General features: G+C 39.0%; 1 protein-coding gene across 4 annotated transcripts in view; it reads right to left on the bottom strand.

The window, feature by feature from the left end:
• Positions 1–22,475: 22,475 nt before the first annotated feature.
• CEP19 (centrosomal protein 19) overlaps positions 22,476–25,279 on the bottom strand; it is a 5,855-nt gene continuing 3,051 nt past the window's right edge. For 2 of the 4 annotated variants that reach the window (XM_045540018.1, XM_045540019.1), the window contains exon 3: positions 23,209–24,705. In XM_045540018.1, the coding sequence (XP_045395974.1) occupies positions 24,344–24,705 (362 nt within the window). In that variant the 3' untranslated portion in view covers positions 23,209–24,343. The other 2 variants (XR_006732678.1, XR_006732677.1) reach the window with 2 other exon arrangements.

Genomic DNA, 25,279 nt, shown 5'->3' with positions numbered 1-25,279 from the left:
ACTTTTGACATCATAAGCCTTTTAGGTCTGTTAACTTTGAGGCATATGCATTTATTTGCTTGGGGCTTATTTCCAGTCCAAATGCACAGAAATCTTACTCTTTGTTTCATGCCTCTCGGTGCTCTACAATGAGGGAATGGGCACAGATCCCTAAGACCTTTATTCATTCAGCAAATATTCATTGAGCTCCTGCTCTGTGCCAGGTACTACTCAGCTCTGGGGATACATACAAAGCTATTTTTTTTTTTCCTCATTCGTTGTCATTTATAAATTACTTTTTGTACGTCCATCTCCCAGTCTCTCCACTGCTTCTTTTTTTTTTTTTTTTTTTTTTTGAGACAGAGTCTGGCTTTGTTGCCCGGGCTAGAGTGAGTGCCCTGGCATCAGCCTAGCTCACAGCAACCTCAGACTCCTGGGCTTAAGCAATCCTACTGCCTCAGCCTCCCGAGTAGCTGGGACTACAGGCATGCGCTACCATGCCTGGCTAATTTTTTCTATATATATATTTTAGTTGGCCAGATCATTTCTTTCTATTTTTAATAGAGATGGGGTCTCGCTCTTGCTCAGGCTGGTCTTGAACTCCTGACCTTGAGCGATCCACCCGCCTCAGCTTCCCAGAGTGCTAGGATTACAGGCGTGAGCCACCGTGCCCAGCCTCTCCACTGTTTCTGACTCTCCTCAGTATCCTTGAGAGCGGAGTACTGAACTACTCTGGTTAGTACTGGGCCGAGGTACTCCGTGCTATATTTGGGCAATGACGAGCAGGGTGTGTAATATAAGCTCTTTTCTGTGTCTTCAGTTTTCATAATTTAATGTGCTCCCGAAAAAGGAATCAGTTTGTGTTCCTGTGTTAACCACACATTTGCCACATAATACAATACAATAGTCCCTTTCTATTCTTGGTTCCAAAGCTGGGTGACACAGAGCATCAATTTGCCAAAGATCCAATTATCCAACAGACATATTAGTCCAGACTCTGATCTCAGATTCTCAAAGAAAGTGGAAATCAAGTGATATTAAGTAATATTGGCTTAGTCCTGGTGCCAGTCAACTGTCCCTTTACTTTCAGATCTGTTCTTCACCTTTCCCTGCTTTGCTCTGATCCTTCCATACCCATATAAAAAAATGATTGAAGAAATAAGTAAAATGGGGAAAAAGAGACAAATCTTCCTTGCGGAAGAATTCCAAATAATGTATGTAGATACTCCTCACTCTAGGAGGTGAAGCTTAACTTCCTCCTTCTTTCTCCCCCAACTTAGTGACTCACTTGCAAACAACAAAATATAGAGTGAAAAATAGTAACTTTACAGTGAAGCAACCTGGCAGATACCACTTTAAGTGACCAAGGTTAATATCACCAGTGATATCATGTGACTATCATATACCCCTAGATAGGATGAGATGGGCACATCATCTCTGTGGTATTCCTTCAAAAAACCCATAACCCTAGTCTAATCATAAGACAAACCCAATCTGAGGTACATTCTACAAAGTGTCTGACCCGTACTCCTCAAAACTGTCAAGATCATGAAAAATAAGGAAAGACTGTAAAACTAATAACTAAACACAATGTAGTATTCTGGATTGGTTTCTAGAATAGAAAAAGATCATCAATTAAAATATCTGATGAAATATGAGTAAAGTCTGGAGTTTAATTAATGGTAATATATCAGTGTTGATTTCCTAGTTTTGACAAATTTATTAGGGGAAACAAATTGGGTGAAAAGTGTATGGGAACTTTCTATGCTACTTTCACAACTTTTCTATAACTCTAAAATTATTCCAAAATAAAATGGCTATTTAAAAAAATTCCTAGCAACATTATCAAGAAGAAAAAACATGAATTACCAATATTAGGAATAAAAAGGAGACTATTGCTACAGATCCTACAACATTAAAAAGATAGTAAAATGTTACAACTATCCTTGTGTAACAAGTTAAACAATTTAGATGAAATTAGCAAATTCTTTGGAAAATACAAGTAAATACAACTGGTACAAGAATAAAGAAAAAATCTGAATATTCATATAAGTTGAATCTGTAACTAAAACCTTCCCACAAGGAAAACTCCATGCCTAGATGGCTTTAACAGTGAATTACTAAAAATATTTAAGAAAGAAAAAATATTAATATTCTTCAAATTAGGAGGCTGAGGTTAATCGCTTGAGCCCAGGAGTTAAAGTCCAGCTTGGGCAATATAGTGTCTCTAAAACAAAAGATATATAAAAATAAAATAAAATATATTTTAAAATGTTTTTAAAAATCTTCAAATACTTTTAAAAAGTAGAGAAAAAGGGAATACTTTTCAACTTGTTTTATGAGGCCAGCATAATCCTGATATCAAGATCTGAAAAAGGGCCGGGTGCAGTGGCTCACGCCTATAATCCTAGGACTCTGGGAGGCTGAGGCAGGAGGATCGCTTGAGCATAGGAGTTCGAGACCAGCCTGAGCAAGAGTGAGACCCCATCTCACTCAAAATAGAAAGAAATGATCTGGACAGCTAAACATATATAGAAAAAATTAGCCGGGTATGGTGGCACATGCCTGTAGTCCCAGTTACTTGGGAGACTGAGGGAGAAGGATTGCTTGAGCTCAGGAGTTTGAGGTTGGTGTGAGCTAGGCTGATGCCACGGCACTCTAGCCCGGGCAACAGAGCGAGACTCTATCTCAAAAAAAAAAAAAAAAAAAAAAATCTGAAAAAGAAAATGCAAAAGGAGAAAATTATTGGACAATATCTTTAATAAGATTGGATATAAATATCTAAACAAAATATTAGTAAAGTCCAGCAATAGACAAAAAAAGATATCTTGATCAGTAATGCCAGGTTTATGCCAGTAATGTAAGATTAATATAACATTTGAAAATCAATCAACATAAATCTTATGTTTGCAGACTAAAGGAAAATAACATATAATCATCTCAATACACAAAAAAAGCATTTGACAGAATTCAAAAGTTGTTACTATAATAATACTCAGCAAACTAACAATAGAGAAAATTTTCTTTAATCCAATAAATGGTATCCACCTACAAAAAACCTATAGATGTCATCAAACTTAATGCTGAAATATTGAACACTTTCTTCTAACATCAGAAACACGACAGTGATATACACTATCACTACCAATACTCAACAGTGTACTGGAAGTTCTAGCCATTACTATAAAGCAAGAGAGAAAAGGCATACAAATTGAAAATAAAAATTAAAATTGTCATTATTCACAGATTACATGATGACATATGTAGAAAATCTGAAAGAATCTGCAAATAAACTATTAGAACCCATTAATGCATTTAGCAAGGTTGCTGGATAGAAAGTCAATATACAAAAAGCAACTGTATTTCTATATGCTCCTACAGCCAATTAGAAAATGAAGGCCGGGTGCGGTGGCTCACGCCTGTAATCCTAGTACTCTGGGAGGCCGAGGCAGGAGGATCGCTTGAGTTGAGGAGTTTTGAGACCAGCCTGAGCAAGAGCGAGACTCCGTCTCTACTAAAAATAGAAAGAAATGATCTGGACAACTAAAAATATATATAGAAAAAAAATTAGCCGGACATGGTGGCGCATGACTGTAGTCCCAGCTACTTGTTTTATTTATTTATTTATTTATTTATTTTTTGAGACAGAGGCTCACTCTGTTGCCCAGGCTAGAGTGCCGTGGCATCAGCCTAGCTCACAGAAACTCAAACCCCTGGGCTCAAGAGATCCTCCTGCCTCAGCCTCCCAAGTAGCTGGGACTACAGTCATGCGCCACCATGCCTGGCTAATTTTTTTTCTATATATATTTTTAGTTGTCCAGATCATTTCTTTCTATTTTTAGTAGAGACGGGGTCTCACTCTTGCTCAGGCTGCTCTCAAACTCCTCAACTCAAGCGATTCTCCTGCCTCGGCCTCCCAGAGTACTAGGATTACAGGCGTGAGCCACTGTGCCTGGCTGTCACAGCTACTTGGGCGGCGGAGGCAGAAGGATTGCTTGAGCCCAGGAGCTTGAGGTTGCTGTGATCTAGGCTGATGCCACGGCACTCTAGCTTGGGCAACAGAGACTCTGTCTCAAAAAAAAGAAAAAGAAAGAAAGAAAGAAAGAAAGAAAGAGAGAGAGAGAGAGAGAGAGAGAGAGAGAGAGAGAGAGAGAGAGAAAGAAAGAAAGAAAATGAAAATCTTTAAAACACCATTTATAATAACATGAAAAACCCACTGAACATCTTGGAATAAATCTAATGAAGGATGTACAAGAGCCCTACACTGAAAACTACAAAACGTTGCTAAAAGAAATTAAAGAAAACATAAATGGAGAAATATATCATGTTCATGGATTGGAAGAGTTAGTTTTGCTAAGATGTCAAATCTCACAAATTGATCTGTAGATTCAGTGAAATCCCAAACAAGATCCCAGTAAACTTTTTTGTAGAAATTGACAGGAGAATTCTAAGATTTATATGGAAATGCAAAGGACTAGAGTCAAGGTATCTTCAAGAAGAACCAAGTTGGAGGAGTGTACTACCAGTTTTCAAGACTTAGTATAAAGCTATAATTCAGACAGCATTGTATGTGCATAAAGATAGACAAATATATACATGGAAGAGGATAGAGAACTCAAAAATAAACTCAACACACATATAATCACTTGATGTATGACAAAGGCACACTACTGAAATTCAATGGGAAAAAAGATAGTCTTGTCAATAGGTAGGGTTAGAGTAACTTGATATTCTTTTTTATTTTTTTTGAGACAGAGTCTCACTCTGTTGCCTGTGCTAGAGTGCTATGGTGTCAGCCTAGCTCACAGCAACCTCAAACTCCTGGGCTCAAGAGATCCTCCTGCCTCAGCCTCCCAAGTAGCTGGGACTACAGGCATGTGCCATCACACCCAGCTAATTTTTTCTATTTTTTTTAATTGCCCGACTAATTTTAGTAGAGACAGGGTCTCGCTCTTGCTCAGGCTGGTCTCGAACTCTTGACCTCAAGTGAGCCTCCTGCCTCAGCCTCCCAGAGTGCTAGGATTACAGGCATGAGACACCACATCTTGCCCAACTTGATATTCTTATGGAAAAAAAAAAAAAAGAACCTTGATCCTTCACTTCTGATCATACTCAAAATTTCATTTGAAATGGATCATAAACCTAATTGTTAAAACAAAGTTTCTAGAAGAAAATAAGAGCATATCTTCATGACGTTAGGATAGTCAAAGATTATTTAGCTGTGACACATAGGCAATACACAAAAGAAAAAAATTGTTGAGTTAGACTGGTTAAAATAGAGATTATTCATCAAAGACACTATTGAAAGAATGAAAAGACAAGTCTCACATTGGGAGATTTGCACAATATGTGTATCCAACAAAAGACTCATTATCTGAATATATAAAGAACTTTTACAAATCAATAGGAAAAAGAAAAACAACCTAAATTTGAAAAATGGGTAAAACACAAACAGTATTTCACAAAAGGATATCCAAATGGATAAATAAGCACATAAATAAGGTTCTCAAATGAGAAAAATGCAAATTAAAACCACAGTAATTTACTAATACATATCTACCAGAATGGCTCATCTTAAAATTACTGATAATACTAACTGTTGATGAGGATATGGAACAACTGAACTCTATCCGTTGCTGGTAGGAATGTAAATTGACACAATTTTGAGAAATTGTAGCATAGGATCTACTAAAACTAATCATATGTGTCTCCTGTAACCCAGCAATTCCATTCCTAATATATATTTGAAGAAAATGAGTCCATCAAAAGACATGTACAAGAACATTTTTAGCAGCTTTATTCACAATAACCCCAAACTGGCAACAATCTAAAAGTCCATCAATGGACCGCTGGATAACCAAGCTGATATATTCATATAATGGAATGCCACACAGCAATATAAAAGCATACATTACTGTTATATGCCACACAGTGAATAAATCTCACTGCTCAGTGTTGAGCAAAGAAACCAAATGCCTTGGGAAAGTTGAAGGTAAGAGAATAAAGAAAAATAACTAAAAAAGAAAAAAAGAAACCAGATGCCAAAGAGTATATACTGTTTGATTCAATTACGTTCAAGAAAAGATGGGCTGGCCAAGGTGGCTTATGCCTGTAATCCCAGCAATTTGGGAGGCTGAGGCGGAAGAATCACTTGAGAACAGGAGGAGTTCAAGACCAGCCTGGGAAATATAGCGAGATCTTGTCTCTACAAAAAATAAAAAATAAAAAAAATTAGCCAGGCATAGCGCATAGTGGCATGCACTTGTAGTCCCAGCTACTTGGGAGGCTGAGGCAGGAGGATTGCTTGAGCCCAGGGGTTCAAGGTTGTAGTGAGCTATGAAGCTATGATTGAGCCACTGTACTCACTGTAGCCTGAGTGACAGAGCTACAAAAAAATAAAAAGATGAAAATAATCTGTGATGGTAGTAGTTAGTTGTTAGTTTTTTGGGGATTAGGAATTGACAAGGAAGGGGATGAGCCTTTTGGGGGTGCTGGAGATGTGCTATACTTCTATCTGGCTGGTGATCACAGGGGTGTACACACATGTAAACATTCATTGAACTGTACATTTTAAATTGGTGAACTTTACTTCCATTAAATAAAATGAACTATGGAACAATAGTAACCAATCTAGACAATGATAACAATGCAAACAACAGGTGATGAAAGCCCGACCAAAGCAATAAATGCGGAAATGGGTGCCTGTGTGTGGCGGAGGGAGTCGTAGTTTCTGAGATAGACTCTTCAGGATTTAGAATCAACAAAGACATCTTGGAAGGAAAGATAAGTGTAATAAAATAAATTTATTTCTTCTGCAATTTTATTAATATGTTGTATTTTAAAGGACACTGTTGCTTTAAACATGTGATATAAACAGTTTTTTAAAAGTGAATTGCCGAAGTGTTACAACCTAGCTTAGAAAAACTTGCCAAAGGGCTTGTTAATTAATGAACACACATTGTGTAGAAAACATGCTACTCCCTGTGAGAAAGAAAAAAAGGAGCTGCAGGAAACAAGCTTGTAAATAACAGAAAGGAGGGAAATACGCTTCCTCCAGCCGGTAAGGAACACGTGCAGAAAGGATGTAGGTGACTATCTTTTCCCCCACCCTTCCCACCCTGGACTTTTCCCTCATGGAAGAAGGAAAGAGATGCAGATATATTTGCTGGGGGTATTTTCTGTGAAGCAGGGTGTAAAAAAGATATTATGAACCAACCAAACCAAGGCAATTTGTCCGTTAATAATTAGCATCTATTTGGTAGATCACAGATGAGGTCCACAGATCTCCTGACCCACATCATGGCCACCATGAAAGTAAGTCTTAGCCTAAACTTGGCCACACAGACATAATGTTTATGATTAGGCAAGTACATAAACAGTCTTGGAACTTCTCTGTAGACTTGATGAAGCCCCAGGTCTCCATCTTTTTAGGTACTACTCCATTTCACAGGAAAGAAATGAAATGCTAGTCTCCCGTGAGGATTCAGCTACCATTTTGTCAAACTCAACTTGCCCAAGTCTCTTCTGAATCAGTGGCTGGATCACAGGACCATTTAGGAGTCAAGCTGAGAGTGCTGTTCTACAGGGTGTGGGCCACTGGGCATGTGTCCCTGCCCCTGCCCCTGCCCCTGCAATGGCAGGGAATGCTCTTCAACATTTCCAAGAATCTGCACATCTGGGGTGCTAATTTTGCCAGTGAAACCCCTCTAACATCCATTGTGCTGGTTAACAAAGCCTCCCATGTGACTGGACACAGAGCCATCTGAAGCATTTGGTGGTGGGCTTCACTAACCATCCCTAGAGTGTGTGCTCCGGCATAGCGCATCTAGCCAGCCCTAGCTTGTAGATCCAATCTTGGTAACACATATTTATATTAGATGTGATTCTGCTGGAGTCTTTAAATTACAGACAATAGAACATAAGCCGTCACAGAAATGGCTTCCCAACGGAGGGACACAAAGTCAAGGTTGGTGGAAGGGGACGAGGCTCTCTCTTTGACAACTGGAACAGAGCTGAAAGGATTATGAATGAAAAAAATTAGAAATAAGTGGTGGTGGGGGGGAACATGAAAAAAATGAGTTACAGTAATAGTGCTTGAAGCTTTCGTAATGTATTGCTTTTAATAAAAGGAGGTTGAAAACATTTTTTAAATGTAGAAATCATAGCTATCCTCAAGTGAGCTCTAAGGGAGCTCAGCCCATAGATTACCCAAACCAGTGTTGAAATCTTACCTCTGCCACTCACGAAATGCTAGGTTGCCTACTATTTACTTCACTGTTCACCTCAGTTTCTTAATCTGTACAATAGGATCAGAAATTCCTCTGTGAGGAAACGGAAAGCCCAAACCCGGCAGACACCTGACATTGGCACACTCCTGCCCCCTGGTGGCAATTTTCAGAACTATGTGGGCCGTGGCGAGAGCAAAAGTAAAATGTGGAAGCTGTAAAGTGAAAACCACGGAGTTGCCTTCCTTGTAATGCACAGCAGCGTTTGAATTAATTTTCCTGCCTCCTCAGGGCTCTCTCCCTCCTACTACTCTCAGTAATCCAAACACACACTGCAGGAAGTTTCAGGAGTCATCCACTTACCCCAGAGGAATTGTATACAGCATTTGTTTTCATTTTTAATTTTCTTTTTCCTCTAGATAGCACGGATTTGTGGAGCACATCCACGTTTTCATGTCATTAGCATGACCTTTTTAGGAGATGTGACCATGGAGTCAAAACAAGCCATTTAGAGATATGCAAAATTCAGCTGGAGGTCATTTCAATATCTAACACGGCTTTAGCACTGGCGGGTAGAAAGAATAAGAAAAGAATTCAAGATTGAAAGAAGTACTAAATTGATTAATTAGATTTAATTAAGGAGCGAGGCAATTGAGTTATGGAAGTTCACCCATTCTAAACAGGAGGTGTCCATCCCAAAATACTTGGCATGAAAAAAAATAAACAGGAGGCAAAGTGGAAAAAAGTTCAAAGATTTAGGAGGAATTTAAATTGAATTGAACTCAAGGGAATAGGATTACAAACCCAAGCCCATCGGTAAGACAGCTTTCACTTAAAAAATTATCCCTTATTTCCCCCCTTTTTACAACTGTCAATGTGAGCTTGGAGTTAGAGTGGGAGAGGGAAAAAAAAAGAATGAAGGGAAAGAAGTAGGAGGAAGATTCTAAAAATGGGGACATAGTAAGGGAAGGGAAGGGATGGGAGCAAAGTCCTGGCATATAGATGCCAACATCACAACTCTTGCCCTGTTCCTTAGCTGCTTGGTGTCCCCACTAGGGCCTTTCCCACAATCTGTGGCCTTGGCACCTTCTTGTTGCCTCTAGGTTGAGCAGGGATGTTGCTCTGTTGTCCCACCTGGACATCCTTCAGTGGGTGCTGGCCCCACCCTTCACATCTGGAGCTGCTATCTGCTACACTTTCTTCCACTGATGCTGCCTCAGGCCCAACCCTGGGTAAGGTTGTGATGTGGCTGAGGTGTCTGGGTGCGATTCAAGAATTCTGGAAGGAGTTTGGGGTTACAGCTTAATAATTTACCAAGTCACAGCCTCCTGGATCCTTGGTTTCCTTATCTATAAAATGGATATATCTGTCTTCTCTAGCTCATAAGAAGTTGTAAAGATCAAATGTGTAAATATATGGGCAAGTGCTTATGAAAGGTGAGGCTTGTATCACTGTAAGGGGGTGTCATTGATAACTAGTATATGACAACCTGCTGCCTCCAGCCTTCCCCATGTGAACCCCATGGTGCTCTCAGGCTCCCTCCTTCCTGCCTGTCTTTCCCCCCTCCTATCACAACCTGCTCTTTGTATATATCTGCTATCTACATCTTAGTATAATAATGTTAAATCAGAGATTTATATGGTTAAATCTGAGATAATTACACTTTGTCCAGAGATATTTTCTTATTAAATCTCATCTCTATTTGGGTGGTAAAAACATTTAGTCCTTGTTCAAGAAATGTTAACTGACAGTTTGGGGTAGGAGAGAGAAGCAAGGCTTTCCACTGTATTTCATGCCTGAATTATCCCATCTGAGCTGGAATTCAGTGTGAATCTTTGGACCAATGTTTTAAAGGGATAGCTTTTGAGACTTTCATTTTTTTCTTCTATGCACAAGGTTTTTTTTTTTAAAACTGGGATCATATTACAGTCACAGCATCCAGTGGACCAATGTGGTCCACTGAGAGACATACTAGTGAGAGAAAGTGTACAAATCCTGAAGCCTGATGACTTGGGTTCAAATCCCAGTTCTCCCATTTATTACCTGTGAACTGCTCTGGGCCTTAGTTTCCTTATCTGTAAAATGGGGGAAATTAATAATATCTATATGCAGAGGTTTGTTGGGAGGATTAAATAAGTTAATAGGTCTAAAACACTTGGAATCGTACCTGGCACTTAGTAAGCATTAGCTAGTATTTATTACAATTGCATGTTTGAAAAAATTTAAACCATTCAGAAATTTAATTTTAAAACTAAAAAAACTCCACTTAAGCCCTCTACCTCCCACTTTAACCTCACTCCCCTTTCCACTGGCAAACTGTTAACAGTCACCTTGTGAACATCCTTCAAGAGTTTTTAACTGATTTATTTTTAAAATCATGGAAATATAATATACTCCCTATTTTGCCAACTTGTTTTTCTCACTTAACCATGTAACTAGGAGTAATTTCTGGGTCACCACGTCTAGTTCTACCTACTTTTTCCTATGGGCTTCATAATATGCTACAGCATAGACATTCCACAGTTTATTTAACCAATGTCTTATTGATGGGTATTTGGGTTGTCTCCAGTTTTCTCCTATCATATTCACTTTTTATACATTCTTTTCATAATTGAAAACCATCAAGCTGAAGCCCAGCAGGGCTTCCTTATTTCACCATCGTAGCTCATTTCCTATTGAGCAAAGCTTCTTCCTCAGGTCAGCTCTTGCTGCACCCTGCAGGGGTGGGAGCTTTTTCTACAGAAAGAAGAAGTAGAATGATCTGTCCTGGGCCTTAGGAGTAAACACACCCAGTCCCGTGATGGTGCTGCCCACACAGCACGCTGCCCCTGAGGCTCCAGGACGGCTTAATAACCTGCTACAACAAAATCAACATCACTGGCTCCAGCATGGCTGATGGCACTTAATAGGTCTTAATAGTTCTGGCAACAGACAGGCTCCTTCCCACAATGATTTCACCACCTCACTGCAGAGATGTTCCAGTGTGACTCGGTGCCTCAGTCTCATCCCAGTATGTACTCCTGTGCTCAGGGGTCACTGTGCATACGATCCCCTTGTCAGGAATGTTCTTTCTTCTCCCTTCTAAATAGACAAATCTCCCTTTGAGGATGCACCTAAATCCAACCCCTTTTGTGAAGCTTTCCCAGTTGCTCCAGCCGACACTAACCCTTCCCTCTGCTGAATTTCTTCGGCAAGAATGCCTTCTAAGTGCATAGCCTCTGTGTGAGGATGAACCCCTGGACCACAGAGCCAGTGGTCACAGAAAGGTTTAAAATAGAAGGCCACCGTATACCTTAATTCCATAGAAATAAAGTTACTGTAAGTGGACTACAAGCAGAGAGACATATTGGAGTTAATATGAACAAAAGGGAATTATGGGTTAGAAACACCAACACCCACAACAAAAAAAAGAAGGAAAGCAAAAACCTAGCATAATATTTCTCAAAGTGTGGTCTGGGTGGGGGGGCTTGTTAGAAATGCAAATTCTTGGGTCCCACCCCAGACCTACTGAATCAGAAACTCTGTGTGGGGCCCAGCAATCGGTGTTAAAATGAGTCCTGCAGGAGATTCCGATGCACCTTGAAGTCTGAGAACCAAAAACTTGAGTAGAGACTCAAAGTTTGTATCTCCAGCAAGATAGAGACTTTAGCACCCACAAGTCACAGAAGGTGTGAAGAAAGCAAGTAGAGAGGGCTGCAGGTGTTACTCATGCTGCATCCAAGTCAGCTGCAAACATTATCGAGCACCTGCTGGATTCTAGACTAGCTGGTAGGAAATAGGGAAACAAATCCAAGTGATATGTGGTCCTTTAAGGGAAAACAGGATGCATAAATAAGACAATAATTATACAAGATAAGATGGCCTCACTGCCGAAGTGAGTGATAGAGACTGGTGATTCCCAGATGGGGTCCCCTAAGTAAGTTTGTTACAAATAAGATTCCTGGATCCCACCCTGTAAAATGGAGCCATTCCTTTCCTTGATCTGGACACTGAACCTCAATTAGGGCAGCGCAGGTTTACATAAGCTTCCTTGGCAGCCACTCCACAGTGTGTTCTTAGTGCATCTGCTGTCAATTAAACGCCCTCTGTGTGCTTCACATCAATTGCTATTAAGTTAACTCTTTCCTATCCTGTGCTCTTGCAGTTGATATTTCTTAATGTAAATGCCGGACTTTGCTTTTATCTCCATAATATCTCATCCTGTTGGTGTTAGTCCAGTCACTCAAAATATTATAAAATCTTGACCTTGTTTTTCAATTACTTGCCAGGCTTAGTTATCTCAAATTTTAATAAACATTAATTCTGTACACTTGGAAGACAACATATCTGGAGCTCAGGAGGGGTGGAGGCAAGAGATTTTTTTAAACTTCCACATATTAGGTTCTTACCCTATGCCAGATACTGTGCTATGCATACACTATCTTATTTCATCCTTATACTAACCCAGTGAAAACAGGTATTAATATCCCATTTTACAAATGAGGAAACTGAGATGAAGGGACAAAGATAAAGGTATCCTGCTCTCTGAGGGGTCTTTTTCATCTGTCAGTCTCAGTGACGACTGAGCATGCAGATATTCCTACATTCACAGACACTTAAGCCCCACCAGTGGCTGAAAGCCTTGAACGGGAGGGAGGGAGAGCAGAAGAAAAACTCTCTCCTCCTTCCTTCTCCTTGGATAACATCTCTTCAACCTTTTCAAGAAAGTAAGGTCAGGTGTAGGAATGGACAATCAATAAACAAATAAATAAATATAGATAAAGTTGGATTTTGAAAATAAATCTTTATTGGTATATAATGCTATAAAATGTGACTTGGTCATACAGGTGTCTGTTACATGATGTTGGAATTTGCATACAGTGGCTTTATCAGGCTAATATAGTTGTTCTTCCTTGATTTCCTGTTTAGATTCTGCAGGAGGGAATGATGATTAAGTGAAGGGGTAATTCCACATGACCCCTACTTTATCTGCACAGCATTTATGACCATCTGATATTTTTCTTATTGATTATTTCTCCCCCATTTAGAGCTCTCCCCTGTGAGAGTGAAGTCCTGGCTGCCTTGTTCTCCTCTGTATCCCTGTTACCTAGAATAGTACTTGGCACATATTAAATGCATAAAATATATAAGATGAATAAATAAAGAATTACTGTAAATATGGCATACACAATCTACATTTTAAAAAGCCTTAACTTTTCTGTTTTTCGCTTGGAGGAGCCCAAGGTGCAACTTTCTTTGGGTTCATCCGACACCAGCCGCCTCCACCATGCCCCCTAAGTTCAACCCCAACGAGATCAAAGTTGTGTTCCTGAGATGCACCAGTGGCGAAGTTGGTGCCATGTCTGCCCTGGTTCCCAAGATCGGCCCCCTGGGTCTGTCTCCAAAAAAGGTTGGTGATGACATGGCCAAGGCAACCGGTGACTGGAAACAGGGGTCCCCAACCTTTTTGGCACCAGGGACCAGTTTCATGGAAGACAATTTTTCCATGCATAGGGGTGAGGGGGGGAAGAGGGGAAGGGGAAGGCGTAGCTCAGGTGGTGATGCAAGCGATGGGGAATGGCTGTAAATACATACAGATCAAGCTTCCCTTGCTGGCCCACCACTCACCTCCTGCTGTGCAGCCCAGCATGGGAGACAATTTTTCCACAGTGGGGGCAGGGAGGCGGAGCTCAGGCAGTGATGCACAGCCCAGTTCCTAACAGGCCACTGGTACTGGGCCTCGGCCTGGGGCTTGGGGACCACAGACTGGAAGAGTCTGAGGATTACAGTGAAACTGACTATTCAGAAGAGACAGGCCCAGATTGAAGTGGTACCTTCTGCCTCTGCCCTGATCATCAAAGCCCTCAAGGGGCCTGGCACGGTGGCTCATGCCTGTAATCCTAGCACTCTGGGAGGCTGAGGCAGGAGGATCGCTTGAGGTCAGGAGTTCGAGACCAGCCTGAGCAAGAGTGAGACCCCATCTCTACTAAAAATAGAAAGAAATGATCTGGCCAACTAAAAATATATATAGAAAAAATTAGCTGGGCATGGTGGCTCATGCCTATAGTCCCAGCTACTCGGGAGGCTGAGGCAGGAGAATTGCTTGAGACCAGGAGTTTGAGGTTGCTGTGAGCTAGGCTGACGCCACGGCACTCACTCTAGCCCGGGCAACAGAGTGAGACTCTGTCTCAAAAAAAAAAAAAAAAAAAAAAAAGACCTCAAGGAACCACCAAGAGACAGAAAAACATTGAACACACCAGAAATATCATTTTTGATGAGATTGTCAACATTGCCAGACAGATGCAGCACCTCTCTTTAGCCAGAGAACTCTCTGGAACCATTAAAGAGATCCTTGGTCTGCCCAGTCTGTGGGCTGCAGTGTTGATGGCCACCACCCTCATGACATGATAGATAACATCAACAGTGGTGCAGGGAAATGCCCAGCTAGTTAAGAAGTACAAAGGAAAATATTTCAATAAAGGATCATTTCTCACACAAACATACACACGCAAGATTTAAAAGGAATATAAAGGCTGAGCAAGTCTCACCATGGATGTGAATGCTTAAATTATAAGAAAATATTGCTAACATCTTTTGCCAAGCCAAAGCTACCTTTTCATAATCTAAAGAACAAATACTGCCCTCTGATGGTACAGAGGTTTCTTTTTTTCCCCCATTTTTAATTTTAGCAGCAATAAACATCCTAGTTTCCATAAAATCGAACTACAAATGTACACAATGGCAGAGCCATTGGGAGGGGCTTTAATATGCATAATGTGCTTGCTATATATGTTCAAGATAATTCTCCTACCCTACCCCCACATTCCAACTTTTCCAACTAGATTGCTGCCCGCCAGCCTCTCTTATATAGAAATTCTAGCTCCCTATTGGTTAACTTGGCAGTGCTAGGGTGGGCCTGCCCAGAAGTGCTGTCAGGAGCATAGTGACGCAGCTTTGCTTGCATGGGCCAGCTGGGGTGACCTAGAGGGGAGTGACCCTTAACATGGCAGTTGTCCTTTATCTGTCTGGCTTCTCAGCTTGGCCTCCTTCCTTTTTTGCCTCCAGGTTTCTGCTCTTGCTTGCTTCCTGTTCTCAGCTCCTCTCATAGGTGAAAATGTAAAAAGTCTAAAATATGTTAGTTCATTGCATCAAAAGGCTAAAGAGATGTTAATCTCTTTATCATATGGGCTATCTGTGTCAAAGTATACTTTTCAAAATTTAAAAAACATAATTCTCACATAAATATAAAATGAATATACGTTTAAGACTTATTAACTCATTAGTGTGGGGGACCAGTAAGATGGTAAAGCTGGTTCAAAGAGTATTTTGAAGAACTAAGAATTTACAGGCATTCACAAGGGATGTTAAAATAAAATTGTTAGGTTAGATACAAAAGTGGTTAATGTTGTATAGGGACATAAACCATAGCTTTCATGGTTGTCTTTTTTGTTGGACAGAAACCTTCAAGTTAACATGTAACTGCACAGTGTTTAGGCTCCAATCAACTAGTAAATAGCAAAGTCAAACACAGTTACATTGTTCTAGAAATTTAAATAATCACTGGATAAGCTTTTAAACAATACCCCAATATGACATTGAAAAAATGTTTGGCTCTCATTCTTTGTTCTATTTGTAGCTTTTGGATAATTAACATGTTTATCTATTTTTCAAGGTCTTACCTTTCTTTTAGTCTTTCCCTGTTTTGGAGTGTGTCATTACTTCTCAAATAGTGAATAGCAGATATAAGAGAGAAAAAAATATAACTTTCTCAAAACTTTTGTTACTAGTTGATAATTCTAATTTGAGGGTGGGGAGAAAAGAGGAAAAGTGAGGGAAGAGATTAAAATTTTTGGATCAAATGAACTTTGAAGATTTTATATATAATGGATTTTAATTTATTCATTCTATTTCTGTGATTCATTATCAGAAATAACAGACTTTAAGTTTCTTGAGGATAGAGAATGCATCTGAACAAAAATGTGAAAGTTATCTAGCATCCAGTATATAATATCAGGGAAGAGAGACAATGAAATCAAGAAATATTTAATATAATAGTAGTGATGACTTTTCTTGGCTCTGGTTAAAATTTCCTTCTAAGTAGAGAGGCATATGGTAATCTTGGTGGCCCAACTACACAAGACTACAATCAACAATTAACAAGATCAAGGGTCGTGAAGAATGCACCCCTAATGGGATTTTCTTACTAAGATTCTCTCAGTAGAAATTGAAAGGTTCCTAGATCAAGTGTCTATGTTTAAGTCAGGATCAAGGAGCATTCATTCAATTTGAAGAATACCCTGTCTGCCTTGAACATACACTGACAAATTTTGGGGGTTTTGGTGTTTTTTTGTTTTGTTTTGTTTTGTTTTTTTGCTTTTGGTAGAGCATGTATAGAAATATTTTTCTGATATCTATATATACATGTATTTATATTCTGATTGTACATTTTAAAACTATATATTTAAATCAAACCCTCCTAATCTTTCATCACTTCTCTGCACTTTTTCTTTTCCTCTTTCCTAAACATCTACTATAATTCCATCTTTTTACATTTTCTTCTTCAAATTATTGGTACCGTTGCTAAAACCATAGTAAGCATTTTATACCTACCCAAATGACTTTAAGCTCTGGCTGATTCTCTTCTCCCTTTTGTTCCTCATCAGTGTTCCTAAGATCTTTCAATATCTGAGCTGTTGCTCCTTCAGACTCCTTGATTTCACAAGACTCCATAACTTTCTTAATTTTATGGACTTCCCTCTCTATTTGTCTTGGTCTGGACCCTGCAGACACTGGATCTCATTAGTGCCAGAACTTGCTAAACTTCTGGAATCTCTTAACTCAGCATTCCCCTTCTCTGACTCCATCGCTTTGTCTGTTTTCTCCCAAGCTTACCTGCCCCAACTTGCTAACCCTGCCCTGGTGCTCCCTTCCTGGTATTCTTGATTGCTCAGCTCCTCCCATTTTACTCAGCTGCCTGCTGGCTGCACAGGACTCCACCAGCCTTAGATTCCAAGGTCCACTGCTTTGTTCCCCCCTTGCCAGTTCCCTGGCCTTCCTGAGTCCCTTATCCTTGCTCTGTTCACTGTATCAATCTCTTTCCAGAAGCCTCTGAGACACAGATGGCCCTTTTAGATCCAGAAATGGAAGAGGCCAATGGAAGAGTCTTGTTTTTTTGTTAACAGGAGTTTTTGGCTGCAAGAAACTGAAAAAGCATTTTAAATGGGAAATTTATTTTTTATTTTATTTATTTTTTTTTAGAGATAGGGTTTTGCTCTGTCACTAAGGCTGGAGCACAGTGGCACGATCATAGCTCACTGTAGCCTTGAACTCCTGCCTCAGCTTCACAGCTCAGCCTCCCAAGTAGCTAGGACAACAGGTACACGCCACCATGCTGGGCTAATTTTTAAATTTTTTGTGGGGGGTGGTAGAGGCATGAGAGCGTCTCACTGTGTTACCCAGGCTGGTCTCGAACTCCTGGCCTCAAGTTATCCTCCCACCTCGGCCTCCCAAAGTACTGAGATTACAGGTATGAGTCACCACACCTGGCCCTAAAATGGGAAATTTATCATTTCATATAACAGTATGTCCAAAGGTAGGGTAGGCTCCAAAAGCAATATTTCAGGGCTCTGGGTCCATCTTTCTGTGATTCTCTTTGTTCTGCCCTCACCAATGGTTAATGTCATCCTTAGGCTGGCCACAAAATGACTACAGTATTTCCAGATATCACATTCAGAGGCAACCATGTTTAGAGAAATAGAACGGTCTTTCCTCTTCTCCAATAAATATAGAACACCTCTTAAGTCCTTATAGACCTCCCCTTCACATCTTATTGGTCAGAACCAGGTAACATGGCCATCTCTAAACAAATAAACGACAGAATGGGACAACTGGGATTTATTTAGACCAATCAGGATTTGCCTTTGGATCTGTGACTTTTGTGGGACGCTTATGCCAGAACAAACAAAACTGGGTCTCTGTATGCAATGAAGAAGGAGGTTAAGGATGTTGAATAGATAATTAACAGTATCTGTGGCTGGGCACAGTGGCTCACACCTGTAATCCTAGCACTTTGGAAGGCTGAGGTGGGAGGATTGTTTGAGGCCAGGAGTTTGAGACCAGCCTGAGCAAGAGCGAGACCCCCATCTCTACAAAAAATAGAAAAATTAGCCTGGCATGGTGGCAAGTGTCTGTAGTCCCAGCTATTCGAGAGTCTGAGACAAGAGGATCGATTGAATCCGGGAGTTTGAGGTTGCAGTGAGGTATGATGATGTCACTGCACTCTAGCCAGGGAGACAGAGCAAGATCCTGTGTCACCAAACAAACAAACAAAAAACCCCCTACAGTATCTGCTATAGTGTGAAATAGTGAACTGTTGAGAGAAGGGCTTTATAGCCATAAAAGTTAAAATTTTTGAGTTTGAAGGTTGAGTGTTAATTTAACCATTAACACTCTTCTTGTAGATTTGACCATGGGAAGCTGTTTTATTTGTTTTTTGGGGAGAGATGTATTATCCATTTTTGTTTGACATCCCCCCAATCTACTTTCTCCATCTATGTTGAACACATCCAACCTCAGATTTCCACCTGAAAAAAGGTCCCCTGCTCACCTCCCATTTTCACACTAACGACTCACTCTTTCCCATTGTTCCTCCCCAGTGTCACTCTAATAACATGCCTCTGCTTGGTCCATTAAGGAGAAAACTGAAACCATTAACCTCAACAGGCCCCTGGCATCATAACTGGCCTACATCAGTCTTCTGTCTTGTTCTTCCCTCTCCTTTAAAGCTGTTTATTTCCAGACATCCTGGGGAGTTTCCACAGAGTAAATACTCAAAAGGTGTTTTATTGAATGAATGCATTTATTCTGTCCCTTCTCCAATCTTTTTCAATCTCCACCTCTATGCAAGGCTAATGAAGTTTTACACATATTTTTGGCTCTTCTTGCTTGGTCTTAGAACAATGGTCTGCAGACATTTTTTTCCCTATTTTTTAACAGCTTTATTGAAATATAATTTATATACTTCAATATATATTAATACTATAAAATTCACCTGTTTTTAAGTGCACAAATCAGTGACTTTTATGAATTTATAGAATTGTGCAAACAAAACACAATCCAGTTTTAAAGTGTTTCCATCACCCCTAAATCTCTCTCATACCCATTTGCAGTCAATTCCCATTGCTTAGCCTCCGCCCCAGGGAACCGATTCAAAAAGTTTTGGATTTTGGAGCATTTCAGATTTCAAATTTTCAGATTTGGATGCTGAACCTGTGTAATACGTTTCTGTGTAACTTTTAAGAAATTACCAAACTGTTTTCCAAAGTTGCTGTACCATTTTACGTTACCACTAACAATGTATGAAGGTTCCAGTTTCTCCACATCCTCATCAACACTTGTTATTATCTGTCTTTTTTATTATGGACGTTCTAGTGGGTATGAAGTAGTATCTTACTGTGGCTTTAATTTGCCTTACCCTAATTGCTCATGCTGTTCAGCATCCGTTCATGTGCTTTTCATGAACATAGCATATTTCTTTGGTGAAATATCTATGTAAATCTTTTGCCCATTTTTAAATTGTGTTCCTTCTCTTCTTGAGTTGTAAGGGTCCTTTATGTATGCTGGATACAAGTCCTTTTTCAGATTTGATTTGCAGATGTTTCCTCTCAGTCTGTGGATTGACTTCTTATGTTCTCAATGTTATCTTTGAAGTGCAAAATTTTTAAATTTTAATGAAATCCAGTATACCAATTTTTTCTTCTATAGATCATATTTCTGGTCCCAAGTCTAAGAACTCTTTGCCTAACCTAAGGTTATGAAGATTTTTTTTCCTTTATTTTCTTCTAAAAGTTGTAGTTTTAACTTTGTCATTTAAATCTATGATCCTGTTTCCTTTTTATTATCTTGCAATTTCTATCCTAATCAACCCCTTCAAGCTGCATTGTTGAATATTAAGAGACCTAGTTGCCAAATCTAGTGGCCTTTCCTCAATTTTCATCACTACTTTTGTCAAAATATTAGATAGGTGATTAAATAATGACAAAACCTTAATGAGTAAAATAATTGGGAAAGTACAGGTAGACAGATCTGGTCTTGTGAATCTCCCAGGACAAAATATTTAAGGTTAAAAAACTCATAGTACCTTGACACAGAGGGTACTTGATATATACTTTCTTAATTAATAAATAGAAAAGATTCTGTAGGTCAGTTGTTGGGCTGACTCAGGGGTTCATATACAGTCTCTGGTAACAGTGCAGGACACTTACGAGGTCCAAATGGAATTGCAATCCCAGGCTCACATGTGAACCAACCTATATCCTTTGATGAACCAGGGAATCTTAGGATCCAACAGACTGAGGCTAACCCAGGGCAAAACCAAACTTTCAGGGCAGCCCTTGAAGGATTGAGCTTCGTAGGCTGAGCCTGCATCTCCAGAACTGGACTAAAGCTAGATCTGCTCTAAAAAGTAGGGGTTAGGAGGAATGTTAGATTTATGTAATACTGAGATGAGTTAAACTTTGGTTAGATACAATATTAGGTACTGAAAGACTTAAGGCAAAGTCAAGTGTTTTATTGTTTTAATATAGAAGAGGCTTGCATATGTTTACAGACTGCACAGAATGAGCCAGCAAAAGAACAAAGCTGAAGGCCGGGTGCGGTGGCTCACCCCTGTAATCCTAGCACTCTGGGAGGCCGAGGCAGGCAGATTGTTTCAGCTCAGGAGTGCGAGACCAGCCTGAGCAAGAGCGAGACCCAGTCTTTACCAAAAATAGAAAGAAATTAGCTGGACAACTAAAAATATATATAGAAAAAATTAGCCAGGCATGGTGGCGCATGCCTGTAGTCTCAGCCTACTTGGGAGGCTGAGGCAGTAGCATTGCTGGAGTGCAGGAGTTTGAGGTTGCTGTGAGCTAGGCTGATGCCATGGCACTCTAGCCCGGGCAACAGAAAGAGACTCTGTGTCAAAAAAAAAAAAAAAAGAACAAAGCTGAAAATGACAGAGAAGGGGACACAGAGAAAGGATAATTGATGAAGCAAGGTCACAAGAGAAAGGATCCAGAGCCCTTACGGAAACCAATTTCTCTGCAGAGTGGGAACTGCGGGGAGAAAGTGAGGGGAGAACTTTCCCATTTTACTTTTACACTCTGGTATTTGTTTAAAATTTTAAAATAATGAATATGTATTAATTTTAAAATACAGAAAAATTTCTAAGAGCTCTGCAGAGAAATTAACTTTGGACAGGACAAGATACATGGAGAAAAAAATCCCCAAACTGCTCAACTCACATGATCTCCCCTTTCTGCTCTAGTTATAGTTAGTACCTCTATTGCATATGTGCTAATTTTGTTGCTTTGGCTAAACATGTGACACCTCAAAGGCAAAAGTTATGGACTATTTTGTATCTTTCTAAAACTTCTAACCTAGCAGACAAATGAGATGTACTCAATAAACAGCAAAAAACATGAATTGGGAAGTGTGCTGCAGATGATATTAACATCATCAAAAGATAAATATTCTGCTACATATGGTAATTTAGTGTATGATAAAGGTGACATTTCAAATCAATGGGTTGAAGATACATAGTTTAATAGGCAGTGGTGTGGGACAATTGAATGGGCATCTGGAGAAAAATCAAGTTGGATTTGCATTTCACATTTTATACCAAAATAAACTCATATATAGAAAAAAAAATCTTGGAATGTGGAATGCCTTTCTACATATGACTGAAAATGCAAAAGTATAGAAAAAAATATGATAAACTTAATCACATTTAAAAAATTCTGCCTAGAAAAATATCATAAAAAATTTTAAAAATATTGACAAGGTGGAAATATTTGCAACTCATCATAGACTAAGGACTAATTTCCTTAATAAATAACTTTTATACATCTATAAGAAAAAGACCAGCAATCCAATAGAAAAATGAGGAAAGAACATAACAGTTATTTCACAAAAAAATGGCTCTTAAATATGTGATAATACTCAGTCCCACTCAAAAGAAGAGAAACACAAACTATGAAGTACCACTTTCAAATTATAAAATTTGGCCAGGCCCAGTGGCTCACACCTGTAATCCTAGCGCTTTGGAGGTTGATGCAGGAGCATCACTTGAGGCCAGGAGTTTGAGACCAGCCTGGGCAATTGTGACATCTCGTCTCTGCACAAAAGAAAAAAAAAATTAACCAGGTATGGTGGCACACACCTCTAGTACTAGCTACTCAGGAGGCTGAGGCAGGAGGATTGCTTGAATCTAGGAGTTTGAGGTTATAGTGAGCTATGATGATAGCACTGCATTCCAGCCTGGGCAACAGCAGGACCCTGTCTCAAAAAAAAAAAATATATATATATATATATAGATAGATATATAAAGCTTGATTAACACTCTCTATTGATAAATATATGGGGAAAAGGTATACTCTCATATATTGCTGATAGTTTAAGTTGGTACAACCTTCACAGTAAGTACTATTGATGCACTGGCAAAATACACTCCAATTTCATCTCCTACCATTTTCTCTTTTGCCCCATCTGTATTAGCCACATTAGCCTTCTGCTTTTCCTCAAATATGTCAAGCACACTCCAGCCCCAGGGCCTATGCACTTGCTTTTTTCCACTAACACTGAAATGCATATCAATTTTTTCTTACCTCCTTCAGGTCTTTGTTCAAACATTACCTCTTCAGTGAGACCTTCTTCAATTACTTGATCTAAAACAATGGCTCCCACCTGCTCCACCATTCTCCTTTCACCATTTTTTCTTCAGAGTACTTATCATCTGACATTATTCTACGTATTTATGTTTATTGTCTCTATTCTCCAAATAGACTTTAAACCCTTTAAAAGCAAGAGAATGGAGAATGTACGATGTTATTTGCTGTAGCACTGTATGTAGTAATGAAAGAAGACCACTCAACTTTTAAAATAAATGACCTACATCTATACAATGGAATAAATCAAATACTATGTAGATACAGAAAGATCTGTTCTGATTTCAGATCTAATTCTGAAAATTCTTTTGGTACTTTTGGCAAATATACATATGAGACATGACTATCTTAAGATCCTGATGATAACACTACAAGAATGATTCCATTAATGGGGCATTTAATGGTAAAGAGACTAGTGATGGATAAGTAGAAAAAATGAATAATTATTTTTATAGTTTTATTTAATATCAATTTCCTCATAGAAAACATGGAATTTCTACCATTTAAATAATATTCTAGTAATAAATGTATCTATACACAGACAACCTTGTTAAACAAAGATTCTCTCTTGTAGATCCAAGTCATGAATAGGTCTAAACTGGCAGTCCTTATTGTTCATTTATTATGGGTGGATTTCCCACTTTATAAACAAACCTCTCATGGGAAGAGTTTTAGGGTTTCAGAATGTCTTTAGTATGTATTGCCTGATATGATACCGGAGGGGCAGAATTCCCCTGTTGTCCATCAAATGATATCTACTCGCAGCTGCAAGGCATTTTGCAGGGCACTCTTCCACTACAGTCAAATATAGATAAAGATATAATGCATACAGGATAATTCCCTGTACCACATATGCCCTCCAATCTTGTCAAACTATAATTTGCTTACTGCTTCTTAAATACAAATTTCTTTTTTTTCTGCCCACTTCAGATGCCAATCAAATACAAATTTCTATTTCTTGTTGTTTTACTACCTCCCTCCTTCTTGTTTCTAGTTGTCCTCATCTGGAATCCTACACAAGCTTCTATCCAAATATTACCATTTCAAGGACTAGGCAAAGTCCTGTCTCCCTACTAAAGGACAAAGTCTTCCCCTACTATTCTACACTACGATAATCTAGGCTCTAACCTTCTTTAGCCTTTATTTAAGCATCTGGTTCTAATATTTTCACTGCCTAATACTGTAAATTACCTTTTCACAGGTTTTTGACTTATCTTCCAATTTAATTGTAAGCTCCTCAAAGGCAGATTTCTTTATTCTCTTTTTCCTACATTCCTCGTGCACCTACATAGTAGATGCTATAAATATTCTGGTTTTGCAAAGTAACACGGTCAATCCAGTTATGACCCAACATATACATTTAGTGTTCTTTAAAGATTTTTCTAGAATCAATTTATGTACTTTGTATAAATATGGATATTCGGCTAGCCCAATAAATTTTTTGAGTGTCTGGTATCAGAACTCATCAGCTGACTCTGTGTCCCAACCACAGGACTGCAGTTGTTCATCCTGTGGGAACTCAACCTCAACATCATAAACAAAATTTGGATCATCCTTCTTCTTCTGATTTTTCTCAAAAAGTTCATCCATGATGCTCTTCCTTTTGGCAAGCTCCTTGTCATCTAGTTTGTTCAGGTCTTCCTCAGGATCAATGGTTGTTTCCCGTCGAATTTGTTCCATTGTTTCTGCCAAACTCTGTCCCCACAAGTAACCTCGTAAAAGGCTGAATAACTTCTCTAGCTGCCTCAGGGATACTTGTTCCAGGTAACTCTTGTGTCGTGGATTATTCTTTAATTGTTCAGCAGCTCTGGAGCAATCTAGGAGGGAGAAAAAAAACCCTATATACTACATACATCATATATACCACAAACAATTGATATACTACAAACCACTTCAAGGGCCAAAACAGAACAAAAAACTCAGAACCCTGAAAACATTATCTCCATTATAGCCAAGTAGCTATATGGCTTTATAAGAATAAATTATTATGTATAACCATTCTTTACATTGAGCTTTGAATATGGTGGGGGAGGGAAGGATGCATTTTTTACCTCCTCAACTTAAAATCACTTTGTGGAGATGTTAAATACTTTCAACTGGAGAAAATGTCTGAGAAGAAAAAGTGGTCTTATAGCTTTTAGATAGTAGTAGTACTACTACTATTAAAGTAGTACTACTACTTTAATAGTAGTAGTACTAATAAAAATCAAGATTATAAATAAACATTTGGAAGGAGAGAAGGGAATTAATATTACTGAATAATGCTATCTCATTCAACCCATATAATAATCCCTGAAGGATTAAATTATCAATTATCAAACTGGAAAAAATTATCAATTTTTTCCAAATTACCTATTCCCTTTTACAGATTAGGAAACGGAACTACATTAA

Source organism: Lemur catta, chromosome 1, assembly GCF_020740605.2.
Source record: "Lemur catta isolate mLemCat1 chromosome 1, mLemCat1.pri, whole genome shotgun sequence".
Lineage (NCBI taxonomy): Eukaryota > Metazoa > Chordata > Mammalia > Primates > Lemuridae > Lemur > Lemur catta.
This window is presented reverse-complemented; position numbering and strand designations above follow the sequence as displayed.